Raw genomic sequence first — 27,338 nt, forward strand, 5'->3', positions numbered from 1 at the left:
CAAAAATCAATGTTTCTCTTAATTAAAGGGGCCTAGCAGAGACAAAAAGCACTCTCTCTGCTGTATTGTTTGTAGTTGATGTTCATTAGACAATACCAGGTTCCCATTAGCTGCTTGTAACTCAAGAGCCCAGCGACTGTTCCCAAAGCCTGAAGACGGTACCGCCTAAGTCTGATTTAAGACAGCTATCTGGATCTCAATTATTAATGAAATTAGGGTCCTGGATGCCAGCAAGAGCATTGCCTTAGGTAAAGGCTGTAAAGGAAATCATATTAGCGTGGAATTTCCTCTCCTCAGGGGCTCCTCTTCTATTGCATTATTCACTTAGCTGTCTCCTGGAAGGGAGATGGACTGTTGGCCACCGTCCTAGGGCAGAGCCAAATGGAGACGCTAGTGGGGTTCATGAAGGCATCAATCTCAAAACCTCCATGTGGTGCTTGTATGCCTCAGTCCAGTGGCATGCCCACAAAATAGCACCAAGGTTACCACAAGTGAGCAAGCAGAAGCGCAGGGTGGAGAGGTGCCGAGCGATGCAAAACTGAGCCACCCCATAGTCACTCCTCTTCTCTGGTCCCTGCCCCAGCTCAGCTGGCAAGTGCGATGAGTCTTCTGCGGTCCTGCCTCCTGGTGGCTGCTGTAGGTAAGTCCTGCCCATGGTTAGACTGGGCACTGTCTTAGCTCTCGCAGTGCGGTGTCCACACGGAGCGGGAACACCTCAGAGTCATTCCTTTTTATACATACTCTGTTGAATGCTAGTCCTAGGAGAGAGACCAGCGTATGTCTCTATGTCCCCTCCCACACACAATCACACACAGCTGTACAGCATCGTGCCCTGGGACTTTTTATATAGGTGAAAATTCACCCTGAAACATTACAGTTGGTGGGCAAATCTTCATGTCTGAGGAAATCCGGCTCACTGTGGTAATTTGCATTAAACATGGGGCAATCTCTTTCAGATATGAACAGAGAGCGGGTTTTAGTATCCTAGATAGTCTTGGCATTAATATAAGCCTTTAGCTGAGCAGAGGAAGAGTCCCTTGGATATATCTCAACTGGAGATACCTGCATACTGTCTTGATATTGCAGTGTTTAAGTCCAGCTTTACAGAAACTATAGACCTGGCTAATATATTGCTAACAGCAGCTGCAAAAACATGCAAGTTTTGAGTGTATGATTTCTCTCAAAATACTTTAGAGATTGTATGTGTTTTAATGTATGGAATGATATTTCCATGGTAACATTCACTATGCTGAATTGAATTGTTTTAGTTAGGATGCAATTGATTTTTTAAAAAGAGTGTATAAATGAAGAATCTGTGGGAGATCCATACCCACACCTGGGTATGCATCATTCTCTTCTTCTTACATCCCCTTCTCTAATCCAGTGGTTCTCAACACATGAGTCGTGATCCCTTTAGGGGACCAAACCACCCTTTCACAGGGGCTGCCTAAGACAACAAGAAAACACAGATATTTACATTACAATTCATAACAGAAGCAAAATTACGTTTATGAAGTAGCAACAAAAAATAACTTTATGGTTGGGGGTCGCCATGACACGAGGAACTGTATTACAGGCTCACAGTGTTAAGAATGTGGAGAAGCACTGGGACTAATCTGTTAAAGTATCTTTTCCTACATTTCAACTGTTGGTGATTTCTAACAGGCTACTTTCTTCCAGCATCCCCCTCATACTCTTCCTTTTTGAGGGTGCTCCTAGAACTTGGGTCTAAATTCTCAACGTTTAAAATATAACTGCAAGTAGTTATGCAAGTCAGTTATGGAAAGGAAATAAAGACATTTGGTAGCTAGAAAGCTGGGAAATTAAAGAGAAAGGAAGAAAACACTGGAAACTTTTTTTTTTCTGTTTGGTAGAGAAGAAAAATAGCACAGATATCCTGGACATTTAACTTCAAGGATAAAAGCCTATCTTAATTATAGGAGTAAAATAGAGGAAATTTCATTAATGCCAAATGGATTTCTTTGCAGAAAATAACTATCAACATGAAAATGAGATAAAATAGAGAACCGACATCCAGAAGCCTTAAGAGATCCTTCTTACCAGCTTTCCCTCTGATGTTCTGTGCTCAGCGGGACAGGAACAAGGTTTTAGCAGGGTCTAATGACTGAGGCCTCCTCGTAAATCACACGGAGGGCATCTGTGGCAAAGGAATCTGACATTGTACTACGGCAGAACTGGTTTTTGTCCTCTGCGCTGAGCGTGTGCTAGGGATGAGGCTTGTACCCCTCCAGCCTCACTATTCACTGACCCACATAAGTCAATTCGTTCTTTAGGCAGTTTTTCAGGGCCTTATATAGCCTGGGTTAGCCTTGAACTTACTTTATACCTGAATGCTGAATTCTTATCCTCCTGCCTCTCAAATTCTAGGCTACAGCTGTGCACCATCTCATCCTGTGTATGTGATGCCGAAGGAGGGATCCATGCCTTCATGTGTGCTAGGCAAGCACTCTATTTATGGATGCTCACCCTCATACCCTTAAATTGGTTTTTATCTGGAATATTCACCAAGATCAGACCGTGGAAGCGTAATGTGTAGCACAAATGTAAGATATTATCAACCCAGAAGCACGGGCTCCGGAAAGACCACTGGCTGCTTCTGCTCAGTAATAGACACTGTGCAGGGTGTATCGGTTTTCCTTCCAAGGGCATATTCAGTGCTGGTCCTAATATTTTTAGACAGCCAGGTCACAATTGTGTCATGCCTACAAGGTTGTTCTCTGAATGCAGACCAGCTGTGCTTCAGCGCCAGCCCCTAATTTGGAAGCTATGGCCCTGGGCATCTGTACTTTCACTGAATCTGTAATAATTGTGCCTTCTTCACACACACACACACACACACACTCACCATACCCAAACAAAACAAGTGAAAAAGAAAGAACGCTTTTTTGTTGTTGTTGTTGTTGTTGCTGTCATTTTTGAGCAGGAACTCAGTCTCTAGTCCAGTCTGGCTTGTAACTCAGTATGTAGTCCAGGCTATCCTCAGATTTGTGATTCCCCACCTCAATTTCTGAGGGCTGGGATTCCAGACATGTACCACCATGCTTGCCTTTGTATTCGTATTGTCTTTTTAAATCTGTTCACCACCAAACACTTCATAGCTCAGTCCCGAATAGATTCATTCTCCAGAAACAATACAAGTGACTTAAGGGAAGCTGGTTATCTGGACCTAAGGAGACAGGGTTGGCCAGGAATCTCTCCTGAGCCCGACAATAGCTTCCATCAGTGTCTATGGAAACAGCCTTGAACTTTGAGTCATTTAGTGCTGTGTGAATGTCACATTAGCTTTCAAGGGGGCATCATTTGCTGCTAATTAATGGTCACTTAAATCCTTAATCTCTCTCCTGTAATTGATCTTTCTCCTTGGGCAAATTTGCATTCATAGTAGAAATGCAATTTATTATTTCCTCCCAGCTTATGCCAGAGCTCGGTTCTCTTTGCACTTATGTGAGCTTACTTTCATTTGCTTTTTATCTTTCTCTTTGTTCCTAGTCCTAGCCTGCAAAACTTTCTCTTTGTACCTAGGCTTTTGACACCTTCTAGAAAGCATGGGTCTATCTTCTCCAGGAGACCTATGGATTATTTCTTAGATAAGATAGGAGAGAGATAGAGATAGAGATAGATAGATAGATAGATAGATAGATAGATAGATAGATAGATAGATAGATTTGGGTCCCTTTGAGCGGAAGGTACAAAAAAAGTACCTTCACCTCTCAGCATTATAACTTATCCACCTCTATTTCCTGAGTTGAATCATGCCCATTTCAGAATTTTTCCAACTGAGACTTGAATTGTGGATTCCCAAGAAAGGGGGAAAAAAGCTGCTGCCCAAAGCAAACTTTGTAGGGGGGATCATGGGGTTGCCTGGTTTGATACTCCCTCTTTCCCCTCCCTGGGGTACAGCAGTGAGCAATGTTCTCAGATAGAGACACACCGCATGTTTTGACGATAACAATTCACACAAACCTTAAAAATGATGTCCCGTGAAAGCCACCCACCTTCGTCCTGCATGCCCAAATAGCTGATCCCACCCTAAGCTTCTTTATGGGTGAACAGACAGTGAGTTAAAATGCTCATTAAGTTCACAGTTCTGATGATAACGAAAGCATATGTTTCTCTGCCTGCTACCAAACTGGGATGACGACTCCAGCATCGTCCGTCATTGGCCATTTTGATTTCCACCTCTCTGACATTGATAAATCATAGAAATTGCTGCTTGTGGCGGCCGTAACATGACTTAATTCATAAAAAAATGGGTCCAAACAGGATTGTTGCACAGGGAGAAGTGATCTAGATCATTCACTTTCCTGCTGGATTGCTCAGACCTTCAGGGATTCATCAGAATAGGGCCAATCCACACCCAGGACACCTCAGACAGCTTTCATCCCATGCAGTGTAAGAGGGGAGGTGTGCAATTTGCTTTAGCTCAATGACTTATCGAAGCTTCAAATTCCCTAAGGATTGGCGAAGCTTGTGGACAAAATATCTTTTTGCAATTCGAGAGCCTTCACAAATCTGTCACTTCCAATCCCTGATGTTTGTTTCCCTTGCTTGTTTTCTCCTGCCTCGACACCAATCGTGACTCCTAACAAATCAAGATTCCTGGATCAGAGGAAATGATTGTTTCCTGAAGCCAGGGAGAATTTTCCCAAAGCAAAGATCTCGTTTTTCTGACAAGTACATTTTAGTCAAGGACAGATGGTGTGAGAAAATAGATTTTTCAGTGGAAACAAAAGAGCATGAATTGAACTCTCATTGACTTCATTATGTGGGAATCCACGCCGATCTTTGGGATCAATGGATTGTCCATTACACGTGGGAAATCAAAAGAAAGGAAAAATAAAACACAGGCCTGGGGAGGCAGCTCAGTGAGTAAGAGTGGTTTTGTTTCAAAGCATAAGGACCCGAGTTTGAATCCCCGGTGTTTATGGAAAAGGCTGGGCATGGCTCTGTATGACCTATAACTTCAGGACTGCAGGGAACAAAGACATGAGAGTCACAGGGGCTTGCTGGTTGTTAGTCTAGGTCCATGCTCAATGAGAGATCTCAGGGGAGTAAGTCAAAGAGTGATGGATTGGGACACCAAATGTCTTCCATGTGGTACATGTACCTGCCCACACTCACAAACACAAACCAACATGGGGGTTAACTTTGGGCTAAGGGTGTAGGTGAATTTTTTCATCATACCAGCAGAGTACATGACAGGAGCAGAGACAGAGTCCTGTCTTGGTATGAGCACTGTGAAACGGAACTCTAGGTACCGTTTGCATTCCTGAAGATGCAGTCGCTTTATGTATCTTTACAATTCAGTCTCTTTTGAGGGCATATTCTAGTTTGTTTTCCTGTTGTGTCATAAATGCCATAACCTAAAGCAGCGTGTTCATCTTGCAGGTTACAGTTCCCTATCAAGAAAAGTCCTTAAGGCAGGAACTGAAGCAGATACCATGGGGGAACACTGCTTACTGGCTTGCTCCCAGGCTCTGGATCACTTGCTGTTCTTAAATGGCCTAGACACCCTGCCCACAGATGAGAGTGCCCACAATGGGCCGCACCCTTCTGTATCAATTAATAGTCAAGACGATCTCCCACAGACATGCTTACAAGTCAGCCTGCCGGAGGCAATTCCTCATTTGAATTTACACCAACAGCCAAGATTAGCCCTCACAGGGAACTTGGGCTGTCAGCTTACTTTAAGTAAGTATCTACTAGAAAGCTCACCAACTGCCTGTGAATTTGGACAGCCTAGAGTCAGTTGATTATCACACAGAGAGCCACCATGTCCCACACGGTCTGTCTACCGCTCCCTAAAGATGCTCATTGTCTTCATCTTCACAGAGACAGCTTTCTTTTCTAGGTATCCTAGGCACAGCAACTCCTCATCCCAGGACTCCCTCTCTGCATCGTCTCACCAGGCAGCTCTTACGGCAGTATCACAAGGATGTCAGGCCAGTTTACAACTCGGCTGAGGCCACCACTGTCTACCTGGACCTATGTGTCCATGCTGTATTGGATGTGGTAAGGACTAGCCTGCCCTTGCTTGCTCTTGCTGTTCTGGTGGGTTGACTGATCAAACTATTGATTGATTGAGACAGGTCTCGTGTAGCCCAGATTGGCCCCAAACTCTCTAAGGACGGCATTGTGCTTCTGATCCTTCTGCCTTTGCTTCCTGAGTACTGGGACCACAGCCAGCCTCTTATTGTGCTCTGTGCTTCATGCAGAAGCCTGGATGGAGTTCTAGTCCTGAGACTCTGGCTGGACTGCTGGTACTAGGAAGAGTCTGGATTATTTTGGAGATGGAGCTGATTTACTTATCTTTTCCATTGTTAGTGATAATGGCATATTATCGTAGACAACCAGGTCTGGGGTTACAGTTGGATGGTTGAGCACTTGCCTGATGAGAAAGGGTTTGCTTGTTAGATCCACTACTTACTGTCTGAAATTTGAAAAAGGAAAAAAGAAAAATGTCCCCCCTGATTATCGTGAATGTGTAAAGGGCTTTATCTAGACTGTTATTAGAAGCTGGGAGGACTCATTTGAGACCCTATCAAAAACAACAACAAAAACAGAAACGGGGCTGGAGAGGTGACTTGGTGCCGAAGAGTATTGGCATCTCTTCCAGAGGTCCTGAGTTTAACCCCCAGCAACCACATGGTGGCTCACAACCATTTATAATGAGATCTGGTGCCCTCTTCTGGCCTGCAGGCATACATGCAGGCAGAACACTGTATACATAATAAATAAATAAATCTTTAAAAAAACAAACAAAAACAAAACCTTGTTTCAGCTCAGGGTTTTGGAGGTTCCATTGCTTGGTTAGTGGGTTTCATTACTTTGGGGCCTTCAGCAGCACTTACCACAGGAACATGCCTCAGAACAAAGACATTCACCTCATGTGGAGAAGAGCAGGAGGAGTCCAAGTCCATGGCAGATTCCAGTGAGGAAGTCACCTCTTACCAGGCCCCACCTTCAATGGCAGATTCCAGTGAGGAAGACACCTCTTACCAGGCCCCACCTTCAATGGCAGATTCCAGTGAGGAAGACACCTCTTACCAGGCCCCACCTTCAATGGCAGATTCCAGTGAGGAAGACACCTCTTACCAGGCCCCACCTTTTAAGGGTTTCATGACCTTTCAATAGCAGCACTCTGTCCACCCAGCCTTCAACACTCTATCCTAGGTGGGGCTACTATTGCTGTGATAAAAACACTACGACCAAAAGCAGCTTGAGAAGAAAGGGTTTATTTCATCTTCCAACTGCCAGGTCACAACCCAACACTGAAGAAGTCAGGGCAGGAACTCAAGTATGGCAGGAACCCGGAGGTAGGAGCTCACTCGGAAGTCATGAAGGAATGCTGCTTACTGGTTACTCCTCACAACTCCCTCAGCCTGCTTTCTTATACCCAGGACTACCTGTCTAGGGTTGGCAGCACCCACATTGGGCTGAGCCTTCCCACATCAATCAAAGAAAAAAAATACCATACAGAATTGCCTACAGGTCAATCCTATGGAGACATATTCTCAGTTAAGATTCCTTCTTTCCAGATGACTCTAGCTTGTGCCCAGTTGGCATAAAAGTAGCCAGCACACACTGTCTTCAGAGGACACTCGATGTCTGAACAGTATCTTTCCTCTTAGCGCAGTCACCACCATAACAAAGTTGTCCTGGTGCACTGTCATCCCAGGGCTATGCTGAGCTGTCTACAGATTGTGTGTGTGTGTGTGTGTGTGTGTGTGTGTGTGTGTGTAAAGGCATGCATGCCACAGCACATATATAGAGGTCAGAGGACAACCTTGGGTACTGGACCTCATCTTCCTTACCATGTTTGAGACAGGGTCTCTCTGTTATTTATTTCTGCATATGTCAGTCTGGCCTTTGGGCTTCTTTCTGGGGGATTCCCCTCCCTCTGGCTCCATCCACGATAGGAAAACTGGAATTACAATTCTTGCTAACGTGTCTGACTTTAAATGGGTTCTAGAATTCCAAGTCTGATCCTCACTCTTCTGTAACTGAGCTGCGTCCCCAGCCCTTCTCTCAACCTTTATACTTCAAGCAAATCATAAACATGGAACCACAAATGCGTGACCTTAGACCTCTGATCCTTTCTGTTTGTTTGATTTGTTTTTTTGTTTGTTTGTTTTAGAGACAGCGTCTCTATATGTAGCTCAAAGTGGGCTCCAGTTCTTAGCAAATCCTCCTGCCTCAGCCTCCCAAGTATTGAGATTACAGCCATAAACCTGTATTTCACTTTTTTTTTTTTTTTTAAAAAAAAAGGCTAGGTCTCCCTCCCCCCACCAAACACAGTTATTTAGTCCACTACAAAGCGACAGTGGGCATGGCAGCCACAGATGAGCTGCCCCCTCATGTCACTTCTCCCAAGCTCGTCTGCTATGTGTGGTGACCGTCCACTCCCTGATGCTGCTCTGTAGTGTGCTAGGTCATTGCTCTTGTGTTTCTAACTGGTCTGAAACCTATTTTATTTTTTCCTATTTTAATGGATGTTATCTTGTTCACTTGCCAACACTATGCTGCTGTTTGTTTCTAGAATTCTGGTTTTGTTCGTCTGTTCCTTCTATCCTTCTCTATCTCAAGTATCTTATACATTTTTAATAAATGTTAAAAATATTTTTAAACATTTTAATATTGTTTTTGTTATTTGAGGTCGGGTCTCATGTAACTCAGGCTGGATTTGAACTCACTATGTAGCTGAGGGTGTCTTTTAGGTCATGATTCTTCTGCTCTATCTCCCAAATACTGGGATTATAGACATGCACCATGATACAATACTCTAATTGTATCCCTACCCATTTTTCTGCAGTAAATCACAGAATCTCCTATTTTTATGTGTGTTTGTTTCTTAAGAACAGTATCTTGCTGTGAAACCCAGGACTGTACGGAGTTCATTACATACCTCAGACTAGTCTGGAACTGGTGGCAATCCTCCTGCATCAGCTTCCCGGGTGCTAGGATTATAAGCATGGTAGTGTATGCTGTAAGCCCAACACTGTGGAGCCATAAACAAGAGTATCAGAAGTTCAGGGCCAGTCTCGGCTACATGGCAAGATAGTGCCAGCCTAAGATACACAAGATTCTATCAATCAATCAATATTCCCCAAATTCGTCCTTTCAACAAGAAATTTCACGTTTCCTTTTTAAAAAAGATTTATTTTTTTTTTATATGTGTATGAGTGATTTGTCTTTGTGTATGTCTGTGCACTACCTGCATGTCTGGATCTGTGGAGGCCAGAAGAGGGCGTCTGATCCCCTGGAACTGGAGTTATAAACACTTATGAGTCATCATATGGGTGCAGGGAAATCAAACCCAAGTCCTCTGGAAGAGCAGCACCTGCTCTAGCCCGCTGAGCCATAGCTCCAGCCCCTAACTTTCTCCTTTCTCAGTTTGACTTTCCCATAACCTAGTGAAAGGGCCAGTCTGTGATCTTAGACGGGGTTGTTTAATTTAATGCCAAGAGAATCCCCACCCGAAAGGCCTAGTGTCACACATTGCTAATGGATAACCCCTTTAAGGTCCCTTTTTTAAAGTCTTTTTTAATTGGATATTGAACGAGAATTTTTGGAGACTTAATTTCTTGCGGCTAATGTGTCCCTTGGCTAGAAGAGATACAGTTCCTCACCCTGTAGTTATCAGCGGATTATTAGGGACATCTCGCTTTCTAGAGTCCAACGTTAAGCATGATCCGAATAAAGACACACAGTATGAGTGCCAGGGTGGTGTACACCTGTGATCCCAACACTCGGGAGACTGAAGCAGGAGGATTGCTGTGAGTATGAAGCCAAACCTGAGAGACTGCAAGAAAATCTATCTCAATAAATACAAACAAACCAACAAATAACTAAACGGCACACAACAAGAGCTATGTCATGTGAAACCTTAGGGCAGGTGAATAATGAGCCCTAGAAGAGGTTAGGATGGCTCTCAGCTGCTTCCTTAACTTTTTTCTTTTGATTTTATATTGATTAAGATAAAGTAGAACTGCTCAGCTTTGCCTTCAGTGACTTATTTGGAGATAAATATAGAAAAAAAATAAGATCTTTACATTAATATTTTCCCTTAGAGCAAGGATGTCAAATTGAACTTTTAAAATCTAGATCTTCCTGCCTTGGTAAAAGAAAGCAAAATCATATTATTATTTTAGATAAGGAAACAACTGAAAATATGGCTCTCCTACCCCATGTTGTAACATGTATTTGTTTGTTACTGGACTAGGTTACACATAATTCACAATTAGGTTCAGTCAATTCTTTCTGTTCTTTTTTTTTTGAGTCAATTTTCTATTGCATGTGTATGTGTGTTCAAGCATATTCATGCATGCGAAGTTGTGTGCGGGTGCTGTGGATGCTTGTGGAAGCCAGAGAGTAACCTCACTGCCATTTCTTTAAATATATATATTTTGTGCGTGTGCACACGTGCGTGCGTGTGTGTTTGGGTCACAATGGGCAGTGTGAGTCAGTTCTCTCCTGTTACGTGGGCCCCAGCTTTGTGGCAGGCATCAGAAGTTGCTGAGCCATCTCACAGGCCCTCAGCTATCGTTCCTCAGATGATGTCAGTTATCATCCCATTCACTTTGTCTGTTTTCTTTTTTCTTTTCTTTCTTTCCTTTTTTTTTTTTGTTGGTTTTTCAAGACAAGGTTTCTCTGTGTATCTCCCTCTGGCTGTCTTGGAACTCACTCTGTAGACTAGGCTAGCCTTGAACTCACAGAGATCTGCCTGCTTCTGCCTTCCTGAGTGCTAGGATTAAAGGTGTGCACCACCACCGCCTGGCTAGTTCACTTTTTAACATAGAGTCTCTCCCTGATCTGGAACTCCTCAAGTAGACTACACTGGCTCACAGAAGAGCCCCAGGAATCCACCTTCTCTGCCTCCAAAGCTCTTGAATTTTAAGGGTGAGCCACTGCTTCCAGCACTTTTAATTGTTTTAACATCATAGGTTCTGGAGGATTGGACTCAGGCCTTTATGTTCACAGCTGTTCTTTTTGTGGCTGTGATAAAACACTGACCAAAGACAAACTGGGGAGGAAAGGGTTTGTTTGACTTACAGGTTACAGCCCAGCAAGAAGAGAAGCCAAGGCAAGAAACTGGAGTAAGGAGTTAAAGCTTACTGCATTGCTCCTCCTGGCTTGCTCGGTTTTTCTTTTCTTTTCTCTTTCTTTTCCTTTCTTTATTCTTCTTCTTCTTTCTTTTGAGACAAGATCTCTCTTTACAGTCCTTGCTGTCCTGGAACTCACTATGTAGAGCAAGTTCTGCCTCCCAGTTCTGAAATTAAAGACACGCTCCTCTAAGCCTAGCTATTATATAGCCCAGGCCCACTTGTCCAGGGATGATGGTACCACCCAAAGTGGGCTGGACTCTCTTTCATTAATCAGCAATTAAGAAAACATGCCCCCAGATATGCGCCCAGACCAATCTGATGGAGGTGTTTCTTCCGGTGAGATACCTCCTCCTCGTATCCAGGTTTGTGTCAATTTGACAACAGCTGTATGCCAAACAGGCAAGCAAGCGCTGTCCTGAACCGAGCAGCTGTTCCACCCCCCGAAAACCTTTGAGTTCTGGGGCTATATAGCGTGGATCACTACAGCTACACATCCCCTAAGCTGTTACAAGTTTCTTGATAGAAAGTCTTCGTCACTTGTGTTCTTATTTCCCACCACATGCATTGTGATTTATTTTGCTTCCAAGATGCTAGATCGATATTGTAAAATAGATAGTGACTTAAAAAAAAAAACACCGACTCTAAGTTTGTCTCTATTGATGACTGGGTTACTCCAGAGACACTTTACAAATGTCACTGTTATATGTAGATGAGCCAGACAAAGGTAGTTGCAGCCCTAGGAACAGTTGTGAGGGTTCTGATAACTCGCTCGCAGATTCTGTCCGGAGGAAGATGCTCCCGCTGTGAATAGCGAACTTGCCGGATGCCTCTGCCAGCAGCTGTACTGCTAGCAACTCGTGCTGAATGAAGCACACGCAGCCTGGCTCCCATCGCAGCACCTCGCCTCGCATCGCATGTTTTGCCTCCTGTTTTGTTTATGGAAAAGCCTACAGTCTTGTCTTCGAATTTCTGAGTATTACGAGTTCCTTGGGGAAATCTGATTATAGAGATAATCTACTCAACAGTGAAGAGTTCCAATTTGTTTCTATTGAGTTTTGTCAATTCCGAATTCCGGATACCTTTGTATTCCAGCCCATTGACTGGAGCCTCCCAGCCAGACGTTCAGGCATCTGTTTCCATAGTCTCCGGAACTAGGAAAGATAAATAAGAATGTGAGGGAATTATCTGTATATTTGCTAACCACCAATTTAGATCTAAATAGACTCCCTCTGTTAGGAAGACTAATGAATTCCAATTCTCGGAAATATCCTTTGCTTTTAACAAGCAAGATGGAAGGTATCAAAAGAAAAAAGAGAGGCACGCAGAGGGAAGAGCTGTGAATAATGCCACCAGAGAACCAATTACACTCACCAGCTGGCATTGGGAAACTTGTTTCTTTGACAAAAAAAAAATTGTTAGTTTTAGCCTCAAACTACTTTTTGACATCGCATTCTTTAGGACTGAATGATGAATCTTCCCAGCCACCCCCATAAGATTCTAGGACCAAAAAAAAGTGTAAATATCATTTCTAGGTGTAAAACAACAAAGCAGTAGGCAAGAAGAGGAAAATAAGTGACGGTATCAATATGGCTGGCAATCGAATCAGCTGGACCAAATGATAGCGAAAAGGAGCCATCGGAACAGAGAGGTCCTCTTCCCAGCTATCCAGATTAATGAGAGGCGTTTATAGGGTGCTAGGTCAGTGACAGACAAACGAGTAAGGAAAATGGAGTTACTGAAATGAGATAAGATTCCTGTGAGACCCTCAACAGGTAAAGGAGCTTGCCCCAAGCCTGAGGACCTGAGCTCCATCCTCAGAGCCTACACAGAGGAAGGAGCGACCCCAGTGCCAAGGCTGTCCTCTGACCTCCGCACTCACACTACTGCACGAGTGTGCCTGTGCACAAACACACAGCCATAATCCTGTGAGTATAGTTAGCGACCGTTTCCATTAATATGAACTGCGTTCTGGAGTTTTACAAATACGTGTTTGTAGGGAATCCTCATTGAGGGTCACTAAGCCTAGCATTACTTAGGTGAGTATGGCATGATCTATTCCAGAATTACTTGGCTCACACGTTTCTCAAGGAAGTGAAGGAAGTGGTATCCTCTGATCTTGGGCTCTCAATAGAAGACTTAAAAAAAAGAAAACCTTCCAGAACCCCCGCTGAGCCAATCTTGGCTGGGGGGGTCCCCACTGGTCCTTCTACAAGCTGTTCCTTGGGGAAATATTTGTGAATTCCAATCTTTTCGCTTTGCATACCACTTTAAAACCTGCCTCTCTCAAGTATCTATTTAAAGTCCATAAAAATCTGTAGTTCCCATGAGTTCAAAGCAGCCTTTGTTGAGCCTGGAAACAGGGTTCCTTATCTGCTTGCTCTTTCTTCTTTCCTGCTGTACCTAGAAATGCATATTCAGTAACCACCCAACTTTTTTGACTGTAAAAAGGGGAAACTTTAATTCAAAAAGTTTATTGGGTTTCCTTTGGGCTTGGGAAGTAGCTCAGCTGGGAAGTGCTTGCTTAGTGTGCAAGAAGCCCTGGGTTCTTTCCCTCACCCTGGTATAAACTGGGCATGGTGCATGCTGGTAGTCCCAGCGCTTGGGAGATGGGGCAGAAGGAACCTAACTCAGGTCTCCTGCAAGAGCACCACTCTCAATCACTAAGCTATCGCTTCAGTTCCCCGATTCGCTTTTAAAGGCTGGGTCTCACATGTTTCAGGCAAGCCTTAAGCTACTTATATAGCTGAGGATGACTTTGAATATTGGGTCCTCCTCCTGCCTCTGCCGCTGGAGTGATGGGACCACAGGAGTGGATCGCCAAGCTCTACTCTAACGAGGTTTTAGTGAGCTTGTGGTTCAACTTTCACACTTTACTTAGCAAGTTACCCATCTGCTCTAGGTTTTCTGGTCCTCTGGTATGCATTTGTTCATGGAGTCTCTTATGAATGTTTGTGTTTGTGTTTCTTTGGTATGTCTTGTGATGTCTTGGGGCTGGTGAGATGGTTCAGCGGGTGAAAGCACTTGTTCCCCCCCCCCCACACACACAACAGAACTCACAGTAGAAGGTGGGGACTATTGAAAGTTGTTCTCTGACTTCAACACACGTGCTTTGGCATATATGTTCCCACATCACTTAACACACAATAATGATGATGATATTTAGATGTTTTAATGCCTCATTTTGTCAACTTTAATAAATTTATTTTTTTTTAATTTTATTTAAAGTGTATGAGTGTTTGCCTGCACATAGATCCACGCGCCACATGTACACAGTGTCCTCAGAATCCAGAAGAGGGTGTTAGATTCTGGCACAGATTCCTCTGGAAGAGCAACAAGCTCTCTTAACTGTTGAGCTATCTCTTCAATCCTAGAATATTTGTATTTATTTTTATATGTGTGTGTGCATGCCTGCATGTTTTTATGTGTGCAGGTGTTGATGCAGGCCAGAAGAGGCCATTAGAGCCCAAGAAACTGTAGTCACAGGTCATTGTGAGCTGCCAGATGCGAGTATGGGAACCAAACTCGGGTCCCCTACAAGAGCAGCAAGTGCTCTTAACTGCTGAACCATTTCTCTACGCCACACAAAAAGCTTTCTGATTTTGATAAAAATCCCACTTTTTTCATTTGTTGCTTTTGCGCTCATATCTAAGAAAACATCATCTAATTTAAAATCCCAAGAGTCTGAGTTTTCTAGTCTTAGCTCAAACATTCAGGCTTGTGATCCATTTTTATAGTTAATAGTTGTTCGATATGATGTGTGTGAAATAACCCTTCTCTTTTAATCTCCAAGAACATCTTACTTTTGGATTGTCCTATCTAGGTTAGATGTGGAGAATGCTGGTAAAGAGGGTTTTGTTGCTGTTGTTGTTACTGCTGCTGCTGTTTGGGCGGGGGTGGGGGGAATCTTTAACAAAATATCACCAAGGCACTGGAAAGGTGACTCAGTGGTTAAGAGCACTGCTCTTCCAACGGATCTGGGTTCAATTCTCAGAACCCACAGGTAGCTCACAATCATCTGTAGCTCCAATTTCAAGAAGTCCAGTGTCCATTTCTGGCTTTCATTGGCACCAGGCCTGAACGTGGCGCACAAATATACATGAAGGCATGTCTCACCCACATTCAATACTTTCTTTAATTTAGAAACCATCACCGAGTTATTACAGACATGGAAAAACTACATCTGTTGTCAAGAAAGTGTACCTCACCTGTATTGAGCTCATCAAGTCTGTTTCATAAGCAGACACATTTAAACACAAAGTAACTTAACAGAAATGTCTGCATGTGTCAGTGCAGATAGCTTTCATTGAAAGATTATGAATAATATCTTGATTAGAAGTAGGAGCTTGGTCTCATCTTTTCAGCTCAATATTGGCTAAGACATACATATCATTTTTTTTAAAGTTTGATTAATGGCAGAGTAACTAATTAAAGCAGGAAAAGAAATTAGAAAAATCACTCAAAATGTTAAGTGCGGTTAGAGCGCTATTTTGTCCTGGATAATAGAGCAACATGCAAAGCCACAGGTGTGCAAGATAAGCGGGAACTGAGGATACTAGGGTATCAAGGAGGCTAGGTAATGTTTTTAAAATCAGCTTTGGTTGGTCGGGTTTGATTTTCCTCCCTCTTAAATTGTCAGATGTTTGTGCTTGCCTCTGATAATTGATGTGCTGAGATGTCGTGGGGATGCTTCTGCACTTGCCTTCGCTTGCTCATGTGCTCAGATTCTGTGAGGATGGTTTTTTTTTTTCTTTTTTGTTCTGCAGGATGTACAGAATCAAAAATTAAAGACGAGCGTGTGGTACCAAGAGGTAATCCATTCATTCTCCTTCCCCCTCTGCATTCTGGGTTCCTGATCAGGATCTACCGCAAAATGTGGTTATCCTAAGGAGGAGGTACTGCCACTAGGGAGATAGTCCCTTTGCTCAGCGAGACCACATTCATTCAAGGGTGTAGCCATAGAACGGATTTCCTTCCCCCTAACAGAGCACACCACGGGGCTGGTGACTGGATCAGTTCTCAGTTATGACAGTACACTTAAGCTTTCTCATGTTGCTGCTTCCTGCTTGACTGCTCTTAACAGGTTTGGAATGATAAGTTTTTATCCTGGAACTCTAGCCTGTTTGATGACATTCAAGAAATCTCTCTCCCTCTCAGTGCCATCTGGGCCCCCGACATCATCATCAATGAGTTGTAAGTGTTCTGGGGGTGTATTTCTGTGACCTTTGGGTTGATTCACCTGTTTGGGCCAAATGCCAATTACTTTCAATCATTGTTGCTATACTTTTGTTTTCTCTGGTTACTGGGGTTATACTATGGGGAATATTCAGAATGGAATGGCCACGAGTTGACATGATTCAGGATGCAAATTTGGAGGCTAGAGAGATGACTTAAGAGTTAAGAGTAGTTAAGAGTACGTCCTGCTTTCCAGAGGACCAGGGATTCAGTTCCCAGCACCTACATTGGGTAGCTCATAACCTCCTGTAACTTGGCTTCTGGAGATTTGATGCTCTCTTCTGGTCTCTGTGAGCATCTGCATTCATGTGAGCATACCATCCCCATATACGTATAATTTAAAATAAAATAATTCTTTTAAAAGATACATATTTGATCAATGGTACTTGGAGTTATTGTTTATGTTGTAGTTGTAGCAGGTGAGTTAATTGATGAGACTTGTTATTTCTGAGAGTGTCTGTAAGGGTGAGTCACCTTATGGGAAATATCATTCTATCTTTTTTCTTTTTCTTTTTTCCTAGGTCTTACTTTGGATCTCAGGGTCACTACCACCACATAGTCAGTTTTGTGTATGTTTGGAAAAAACTAAGGTTCTCTCCATAACAGGTTCTCTTGTGTTTCCTGTAGTGTGGACCTTGAAAGATCTCCCGACCTTCCCTATGTGTATGTGAACTCTTCTGGAACCATTAGTAACCATAAGCCCATCCAGGTGGTCTCCGCATGCAGTTTGCAGACGTACGCCTTTCCCTTTGACATCCAGAACTGCAGCCTCACCTTCCACAGCATTCTGCACACAGGTAAATGAACCACAAGAGACGCAGTCTGCTGGCAATACCTATGCTGTGTGGGCACACATGGGTGAAATGACATTAACGTCAGATCTATTTTACTCTTACACATGGTTGATTGTTTAAAAATCTAAACCTCAGCTGGATGTGGTAGCACGTGCCTGAAATTTCAGCACTTTGGAGGTGGAGGCAAGAGGATCAGAAATTCTTTGGCTATAGAGAGAACTTGAGTTTACCTGGGACACATAAGACTCTGCCTCAAAAAATGTATTATTGCAGTGGGTTTTCCTAGAATTCAGACAAGGTACAATGTTATAACCGGTGCTTTTAATTTGTTATTATGACATCAGGATTCTATCATCATTGAGGATGTTCTAAAAGTCACAGAACACGCTTCATGCACTGTGGAGAGCAGGCTTCAACTTCAAATTCATAGTTTAACAAAAGATTAAACTATTTTTGGTCCTCCCCTCACCCCCGCCTCTACTCTGTAACTCAAACACTGGTGATACTGTGCGTGTGGTCAGGATAAAAAGAAAGACTCAAACTGGGGGTTGGGTAAGTGGGGGGTGCTGGCTCCTGGTTCTCCCTCAGGAAGCCCATTGTTTCTGTTATTTTTTTTTAGTGGAAGACATAGACCTGGGCTTTCTGAGGACTAAGGAAGACATTGAGAACGACAAAAGGTCATTTCTGAATGACAGTGAGTGGCAACTGCTCTCAGTGTCTTCCACATACCACATCCTGAGGAACAGCGCTGGAAACTTCGCACAGATTCAATTTAACGTAGGTTCTCCTTCCTACCCGGTCTTCACGTCTCTGCAGTCCGTGGCCTTCTCTACTGAGTTGCGGGATCTGCTTTATTGCATATCCTCATTATTACCTGAGAATAGCGTGTTGAGATGGCTCTGCCCATCCCCGTGAGCTGCAGCATTTGAGAGCAGAGATCCCGAGTCACCAGGTTACCACCATAATCTACAAGGGAATCAGAGAGAACAGTGTGTAGACTCCAGAGATCTGACCCACCTCACAGCAGAAGCCTTCAAACCTTTTGGCTTACACAAACATTATCACTTCTAATTGCCACTGAGGATAAAGCCCAAAGCAGTGTACACCATCAGCATTACAAGGAACTAGAAGAAAGCAAAACGAAACAAAACAAAACCTGTCTCATCAACATAATTGTCCCATTTTTAATTGAGAAAATTATCAATTAATTTCAGATGCAGATGCAGAAAATGATCATATCTGAATATCTGAAGGAATTAGCCAGTAGTCATCTGCATGACCCACAGAAACAATGAGTGGGGCTGGGGACGTAACTGAGTTGATAATTTACAATAAGCCCTGGGGTTTATCATTGGTACACATAAACCGAGCATGATAACACACATATGTGATACCAGCGCTAGGAAGAGACCAGAGAATTAGATCAACTTTGAGGCTAGCCTGGGCTACATGAGACCCTATTTTGTAAAAAGAAAGAAAAGGAAAGGAGAGGGAGGGAGGGAGGGAAGGAGAGAGAAAAGACAAGAGAAAGAGAGAGAGACAGACAGACAGACAGACAGACAGACAGACAGACACAGGTAGAACAAGTAAGTAGCTTCGGGGTCAGAGGCAACAAATGCTGACCAGGCCATGGTGGAAGCCACGGTACTCTAATGCATGCCTGGTCAAACTGTACCCAGGGAAATTTGTCTGTCTTGAGGAGCTCTGGGAGAAGGACAGTGGTGCTCACCACTTTTCCTGCCAAGCTTCCGTTTCTCTGGCTTCCCTAGCAAGCCACCCTGCCATGGTCACGGGCAGGCTCACATCTCCAGGAGACTCTCAACGCTAGAGCCCTGCTTTACTGCGCACAGTGAAGGTGGTATTTGTGACAAGGCAGGGGGATGGTATCCATGGCAGATAATAAATTCAGTTGAAAAATAGGTACTTCAAACAGGTCAGGAGTGCCTGTGTCGTGGATCTCTCCGGAATCAAGCCTTGGGAATGAGGAGCCTGCAGGTCAGACTGAGGGCTGATGCAAAGAGATCAGGGATCCTGAGGACATGAATGGCCTCCATTGCCTGAAAGGTGTCTGTTTTCTAGAAAACCTGTGAAGCCAGCGCCTTAAAGCACTGGGGTTTGAGCCTCCCTCATGGCTACTCCTTGGCTAGCAGCCCATCACAAAACAAAACACGTCTGTGGAGCAAGGGATCAAGGGTGTCCATTGTGGCCTGCCTGCCCTCTGTTCTTTGTTTCGTGATCCTACGGCTCAAGTAAGGGCCTTGCTCACACTAGGCGAGCATTCTACCACTGAATCACATCCGCAGTTCTTGTCCACTCGTTCTTAGAAAGAGAAAGAGAGTAGGGGGAAGAAAGCTTTTTTTTTTTTAATTTCAATGAGTTTCTTGGCTAAGAGTAAACACCTCATTAATTTTAAAGATATCAGCCTGCAAACATTATTAATGCAGCCCAAATAATGGAGAGCATTAAAGGGAAATGCGAGGGAATGGCAAGTGCAAGGTGGAACCAGTCACCTACCAAGCACTCCACGGAGTGCTGCACACACCATTACCTACACTGCACGGAGACAAAGGCGTGAGCGGCAGGTAAATGGGAGTGTGAGTGTGGATATACCCTTGTGTGCTCTCTCTCTCTCTCTCTCTCTCTCTCTCTCTCTCTCTCTCTCTCTCCAGTTACACGTTACATGCCATCCTTTCCCCTAAATATTAGCTTGTCTTCTTGAGAGTAGCTGGACCCATTTGGAATAAGAGAGAGGGCAAGCACTGCTTCCTGACAGGTGTCCCTCCATGCAGGAACCATAGTCCGGTTCCTCTCTGTTAGGGTGTTCATATGAAGGCATACTGGAGGTAGGGATATTTGCATTTGATTTCCTGCCCTGGAAGTTTTCCCCAAGGTGTCTTTGCCCTGGGGGTCAAAGTGGATTACCTGGCCAGGCTAGCTTTCACCTGATTCTCTGGAACCAAATTCCCCCCCGCCCCCAAAAATCCTGAGTAAACTTACAGATTATATTAGCCAGACTCAGAAGTGATCCAGCAGCTTTGGAAAGACTCGCAGGTTCCAGAATGCTTGCTGGTTTCCATCTCTCCCAACCTCCATGCCTTTCCATGGCTGCCATGTGCCCCATGCCTGGCTTCATTGTTTTCATATGATGTAAGACATTCTGCATTTAGCAACCAAGGCATCCTGGTGTCATTCGAAAGCCCTTGGCCTGTGTTGTAGCATTTGGATTTTAACTCTGTGCCAACAGTGCGCTCACTGGTGTCCTGACGGTAAAGGACCATCTTTCTCTTAATCTAATCACCTGCTGTGTCCCAGACCAAGCTGGGGACAGTTGGAACAGGCAAGAGAGACAACATTCTCTTCAAAGCACAGGATCATTCCACACTAACACACACAGCTACCATCTATCTGGCATCAAATGCTCAGGATGGCATTGGTACCAGTTAATGCAATCACAGCCACTGGTGCTTATCACAGGGAACCACTGATGTTTTTAGAATCCAACTGCATTGCATAGGAGTCCCAGACAAAGCTCTTCTCCCTGTAAGGATGTTTGTGTACAGCCTGGGACCCAATCCAACAGCCATGGGAGGGGAGATTACCTCCAAAACATTATTAGAGGTGCTGGTTCCCAGAAAACAGCAGGATAGACATTCTGTTTCTGTATAACCTTGTAGGAGTGGGCAGATGTAGGGAGAAAATCTAGAAGTCATTTTGGATGGAAAGGGCCAATCAAGGTACTCTGACGCTGAATGTGAACTCACCAGGCACTGGAAACTTACAGAGTACTGGGGAAATGAAAAGGGAATTTGGGAAAGAGAGGTGCCTCGCTCAATCTTTTTTTCTATCATGATTCTCATGTCTTTTCTAGATTAAGGTGAGTTTATTGAGATTTCCATTGAATGCTCTAAATTTAGGATCCAAGGATTCTAGTGTCCTTCAAAAACTCTTGATCAATAACGTGGATGCATACTTGAGAGGACACCCTTCCAAGGAAGAGAAGGGAGGGAAAACAGGAAGGGGGGGAAGCTTGAACTCTAGAGCCATCCTAGGGTTGCTCAAGGAATGTGATAATCACAAGACCCACAGTCTGCATCTCCAAAGTCCTCGCTCTGGGACAAGGCTCTTGCTTAAAAGGCAACAACTTTCCCATTCCTTCTGAACCAGGGGTATGAGGAGGGATTTGGGAGGGGAGGAAAATGGGCTTCTGTATGGAGCATGAGTCTGGGCGTCAAAATTCCAAGTATGTCATAAAGACGGTCATGCAAAATTGAGTACTGGTGGGGTCTACCATCAAGGAGGCAATTAGAGGCTAACCTTGGGGCCCATTCCATCTCCAAGGAGCTCTCCACACACACATTCTGAATTAGATTGATCTCTTTCATTAACATCAATAGGCTCCAAATACCTTTGTGTACTTATTATTACCTGGCTTTAATGGATAATGAAATTGTGGCATAATATTGCTAACACCTGAAGGGTGTCTAATGGAGAACACAGGCTGAAACTAAAGTGCTTTTTCTTCCTTTGCTGTGGAATTTAAAGGCACCAGCTCCTCTAGCCCATTAGGAATGATGGGCTCTGGGTAGGGCAGGCTTACAGAGAACAGTGTCACGCTGAGCAGGTGACACATTCCTCTGAGCAGAAGCAGGAGTCGTGGGTTCTCAGGTGAGGTCCGTATGAAGACTGACCCCAACAGGACACCCACCATTTGGGCTAATGTCACATCTCCAGTTGACTGAAGCTAAAGGTAGCCTTATTAACCGATTCTGATGGAGTTCAGTGAACATCTCAGAAGTAATGATAGTTGGAGTTTAATCTCTGTTGCTGGGGCATAGCACTGTGACCAAAAGCTTCTTGGGGAGGAAAGGGTTTATTTGGTGCAAACTTCCAGGTTACAATCTATCACCAAAGGAAGTCAGGGTAGGAACTCAAGGCAAAAACCATTGAGGGACTTGGCTTGCTGGCTTGCTGGCTTGTTCATTCCCAGGCTCGTGCTTAGCTAATTTTCTCATACAGCCCAGGACCACCTGCCTAGGGATAGTGCCACCCACAGTGGGCATAGCCCTTCTGCATCAAGTAATAATCAAGGCAATCTTCCGCATACATTCCCACAGACCAATCTGATCCAGACAATTCCTCTGTCCAGGCTTTCCTCTCAGATGACTCTAAGCTGTGTCAGAAAGACTAAGCTAACAAGGACAATGACAGACATAAAAGGTACAGAGATGAATGAGAAAGGCTCTTGGTATCTATTATAAACATCAAAATCTGACCAAGGAGCTATATAGCTCAGTCGGTAGATAATTTGTCTAGCATGCAGGAAGCCCTAGGTTCAATCTCTGCATAAAATAAAGACTAAGCTTAGGAAGTCTTTAGTGGCATCATGCAAATGAGATAGGGACTCTGGTTTTGGTTCATTCTGGGGCAAAATTTCTTTCTACCCCATAGACTTTTCAAACACTAGCCACCAGAGTACGGCTCCCAAACTCCTAAGACCAGGCTAGGACAGGGACTTATCCTATTTAATCTCTCATATTTACAGTAGTATGTCAGCAGCCTCCTCATGCTCAGTGTTTGCTGGACAAAGGAAAAGAGAGCGGACAATCAGTTGGGATAACAATAGATTTACATACATAGGTTCTATTTCCTTGACTACAGATCTGGGCCCTTCCCCCTTAACCAACATGCCTTGTGCTTTTCTTTTTTTCCTTTCTCTTTTTAAACGAAAACAAACCATCTTTTTTTTTTTTTACATACCAATCCCAGTTCCCAGTCCCCCGACTCCCATTCCCTCTACCTTCCTCCCCATCCCACCCCCATTCATTCCTCAGAGAGGGTAAGGCACATTGCTTTGGGGAGGGTCCAAGTTCCTCCCTACTATATCTAGGCTGAGTATGGTCTCCATCCAAAGAGAATGGGTTCCCGAAAAGCCAGTACAAGCAGTAGAGATAAATCCTGGTGCCACTGTCAGTGGTCCTGCAGTCTGCCCCAGCCATACAGCTGTCACCCACATTCAGAGGGACTAGTTAGGTCCTATGCTGCTTCCTTCCCTATCCGGCCGGAGTTGGGGAGCTCCCGCCCTGTGCTTTTCTTTAGGGCAATACTCAGACTTTTTTCCCCTTCTCATGCAATCTCTGCCATGAAGTCTCCAAGGGTGATCTTACTTTCTTTCCTCTACCTGACCAGGTATGACCTCTCCAGCTCCCACTCTAAGAGACCAGATCACCAGCATCTCAATGCCCCTCCTCCTACCCCACCTCCCAAGGCTGTCTAAGTCACGGCCCAAAAGAGATGTAGGTTGATGATAGTTCATTGTGTTTTTTTTTTCTCTTGTTGACTGCCCTTTGGTAGAAATGTGTTTTAACCAAATTATTGCAAAGCGATGTGTGTTGCACTGGTGTAGATATTTGTAGCCAATTATGTTTAATGTGAAAGACAACAGCCAGATTACAATCCACCGAACAGCTCTGGCCTGCCAAGCTCCACTGAGTAGGGGCATGGTTTCAGATCCAATGACTATGGAGCCTCAACTCTCATCAACAAGGTGTGTGAACTCCCCCAGCCAAGCTGCCCCTCCCCACTCCATCTCAGGCCTCTGTACCTCCTTTCTGTGCTCCTTTCTTTGTACTTTTCTCCCAGAGCAAGATGTGGAGATGAGAGAGAAAAAAAATTAATAATGCCTCCTCTTCCACATCTGGGCAGATCCAGATTTGTAGCTAGGCTGTAGCTGAGGAATGAGCACCAGGAATCAGAAGGTGTGGGGTTACATTACACCTCAGCCACTGACTCAGCTTCCTTAAGGGTACAGGGTAAGGTTATCTATCCAAGAAGTTGATGATGAGAGTAAAATAAATGATACAATAGATGAAAAAGCCTCCAGCACATGATCTAACACATAGAAAGTAGTCAAGTGTCACATTGTCTGGCAAATCCAAGAGACGGGAGCTGTTGAGCAGTGTGCTGGTGCAAATCAAACAGCAAAGGGACCGGGATATTGGTTTGCCCCGTCAGACTTTACTGAATATCCACCACCAGAGAGGCCTTATTGTCAGCCCTCAGAGAAGGGGCCTTGATCTTGCCTCTACCTCCCCAATGTTGGGATTACAGGTGTGTGCCAGATCATCCAGTTTATGCAGATCAGGGGATAGAGTCTAGGACTTTGCCCATGGTAGGCAGGCACTCTATCAACTGAGCTACCCCCCAGGTTATCAGCCCAGGATTGGTGGACAGAGATGGGCAGATCCAGAGAACTCATAGGCAAGCCAGCCTAGCCAAAGTGCTGAGCTTCTGGTTCAGTGAGATACCCTGTCTCAGGCAGTGAGTCAGAGAATGATAAAGGAAGACACCTGGCATGCTGCTCTGGATTCTGCATGCCTATAAATGGACACACATCTGCATGCAGACACACACACACACATGCAACATTGTTAGGTCTATGTGAAAACTTTCCATTTTTTGAATCACAAAATAGCCTTGTGTGTGTGTATTTTGTTTGAGACAGGGTCTTGTTATGTAGTTGAGGCTGGCTCCCATCTCATAGCAATCCTCCTGGTCCTGCTCCCCACATTCTGAGGTTACAGGCATTTCCCAGCACACCCAATTGCCTCAAATATAAACTACATAGCCATTTTGCGTTATTCACAAGGGCTGGGTCTTAAGGACTATGGGCTCAGCCCAGTGTTAGACTGTTTGTTTAGATGGAAGAGCTTCCTCGTCTTCTGCCAGGTGGTGATTCGCAGATGCCCATTGGCCTATGTTGTGAGCCTCTTGATTCCTAGCATCTTCCTGATGCTCGTGGACCTGGGGAGCTTCTACCTGCCCCCCAACTGCCGTGCAAGAATTATATTCAAGACCAATGTGCTGGTGGGCTACACAGTCTTCAGGGTCAACATGTCTGACGAGGTGCCGAGGAGCACAGGGTGTACGTCTCTGATTGGTAAGCAGCTCGGGTGTCATCGGACACCCCCTTATAACCATTCCTGGCCAAGATCTGGTATTGCATGAATGGTAGACTGAATACAGCCAAATCCCTTTCTTCCCCAGGGGTCTTCTTTACCGTCTGCATGGCCCTCTTGGTTCTCAGCTTATCCAAGTCCATCTTGTTGATCAAATTCCTCTACGAGGAGCGACACAGTGGGCAAGAACGGCCTCTTTGCCTTCGAGGAGACTCTGACGTGGATGAGTCTAGGTTGCACCTGTGGGCTCCAAGTGCTGAGACAACAGGTTTGTGAGAAGCCTTGTGATCCCCACCCTGTTTGCTTTGTTGTGCTGAGCACCTGGGTCCTGGGGAAGCACCCAGCCAGTCTGGCCAGCACGAATAATGGGAAACTCCAGCTTTTCAACCCCTGTTCTGAGTTTGGGATTTCTTCTGCAGACTGAAGGTGACTTCCTGCTGGGAGGTCATTTTAGCTTGGAGGTCAGGCTTTCAGTCACCTCTAGTTTGCTTCATTTCTACCACAGAGACTGAGCTGTGAACTCAGAAATTGTAGCATTCTGGCATACAAGCATGTTTGCACACACAACATACATCACTATGCACACACAGACACTGTACACTTTATACACACACATCGCACTATACATACACATCACACTATACACACATCACACGCCACACTACCTACATACACATTGTACATCACACTTTATACACACATCACACTACGTACAGAAAGGTGGGAAGGAATACGAATGGTTGGGTTCTGGTTGCTTTATATAAAGAAATTTAAGAACTATCTATCCTAGCTCAGGAAATCTCCTAGATAGGTATAGCCTACACACACCTCTCTTGACACAGGACAGCTCTGCCAGGTTCTCTTGACAGCTCAAGAGGCCTTCCCTCTTGACAGCTCATCTAGAGTGTTTTCCTCTATCACACAGAGTCCCCTGTCCACCAGGAGCACCTGGTTCAGTCGGATACTCTGCAGGAAGTCTGGCTCCAGCTCCAATCCATCAACAACTCTCTTCGAACTCGGGATCAGGTTTACCAGAAGGAGGTGGATTGGCTGGGCATCCTGTACCACTTTGATCAGCTGCTCTTCCGAATCTACCTCGCAGTGCTGGGGCTCTATACTGTCACCTTGTGCACTCTCTGGGCACTGTGGAGCAGAATATAACAATGGAGATTGCTTGTCTCACTTGATGTGGGGGGCACAACACTTAGGGAAACCTTAACTGTGTTTGGAGAGGGATTGAAGGGGAAAGAGTGGGTAGGCTTAAAAAATTTCTCTAGGACTCCATTGTCTCTTTTCAGTGACTACACAGATGAGCATCTTAATTGGTTATTGACTGAACCAGTAAACATATATGTTCATAATAAAGATGTATAAACAGAATAGAGTGTACAGTAACAAGCAAGTTTTTACCTTTCCTGAGCCACAATCAGCAACCATATATACTTAGGCTTTTAAGCAAAAAAAAAAAAAAAAAAAATTGGCTTTAGATTTTTGAAGCAGGGTCTCTTGTATCTAGGCTAAGCTTGACTACTAGGCAACCAAGGATGACCCTGAACCCTTGATACTCCTGCCTCTACCTTCCAAGTGCTGAGATTGTAAGTACTGTGCCACCGTGCCGGGCTCCATTTGATATAATCTGCTTTAAGAGCCCATATGTTTTGAGTCCTGCTTTGGTCTCGTATTACCTTATATCCTTCCCCTTTAATGCATGTGTAAATGTGAGGAGGAAGAGGGATAGACAGACAGACGACAGACAGACAGAGATTACCCAATAGCCCACATGCTTCTAGACCTGACGCTGAGACTGGTTCTATCACTATTCACCCAGGAGACCTTAGACTTCACTTCTCCCACGTCCGTTTGCTTAATTTAAAGTAGGGGCTGTTAATATTTACTCTCTCCGTGTCATAGAGTTAGGAAAGCAAAGTAACTCAACAGCATTTTGAAAAGTAAATAACAGATGACAAAAATAAATCTGACTTGCCTGCTATCAACAGAGATGGATTCTGGTCTGAGTCTTTGGTGTGAGTGTGGGCTTCTGCTTTCTGTTTGTTCTTTCTGCGTTCCCCCATACCAAGCTCACCCAGGGCCCCAGAGTTCTCCATGTAGGGATTCTGCAGTAATAATTGCAAAACACTTCATGCTAGCTCACTGCTTGATGAACTCATATCTGATGTGCTTTCCCAAGTCAGAGGAACAAAATGAACCCAAGGTCAGAGCTCAGTCTCCAG

The 27,338-nt window shown here is 44.4% G+C and overlaps 1 protein-coding gene across 1 annotated transcript; it reads left to right on the top strand.

The window, feature by feature from the left end:
- The first annotated feature begins 526 nt into the window (after window positions 1-526).
- On the top strand, window positions 527-27,096 carry Htr3b (5-hydroxytryptamine receptor 3B). The gene is made up of 9 exons (XM_075966009.1): window positions 527-640; window positions 5,873-6,033; window positions 15,890-15,934; window positions 16,207-16,316; window positions 16,986-17,155; window positions 17,772-17,929; window positions 24,878-25,088; window positions 25,196-25,375; window positions 26,033-27,096. The coding sequence occupies exons 1-9, from the start codon at window positions 601-603 to the stop codon at window positions 26,266-26,268; spliced, it is 1,311 nt and encodes a 436-aa protein (XP_075822124.1). The 5' UTR covers window positions 527-600; the 3' UTR covers window positions 26,269-27,096.
- The last annotated feature ends 242 nt before the right edge of the window (window positions 27,097-27,338 follow it).

Source organism: Microtus pennsylvanicus, chromosome 3 (genome assembly GCF_037038515.1).
Source record: "Microtus pennsylvanicus isolate mMicPen1 chromosome 3, mMicPen1.hap1, whole genome shotgun sequence".
In the NCBI taxonomy this organism is placed as follows: domain Eukaryota; kingdom Metazoa; phylum Chordata; class Mammalia; order Rodentia; family Cricetidae; genus Microtus; species Microtus pennsylvanicus.

Coding starts and splice junctions, on each gene's coding strand:
- Htr3b (XM_075966009.1), top strand. CDS start 601: ATGAGTCTTCTGCGGTCCTGCCTCCTGGTGGCTGCTGTAG. Junction 641..5,872: donor CCTCCTGGTGGCTGCTGTAG/GTAAGTCCTGCC, acceptor TTTCTTTTCTAG/GTATCCTAGGCACAGCAACT. Junction 6,034..15,889: donor TCCATGCTGTATTGGATGTG/GTAAGGACTAGC, acceptor TTTGTTCTGCAG/GATGTACAGAATCAAAAATT.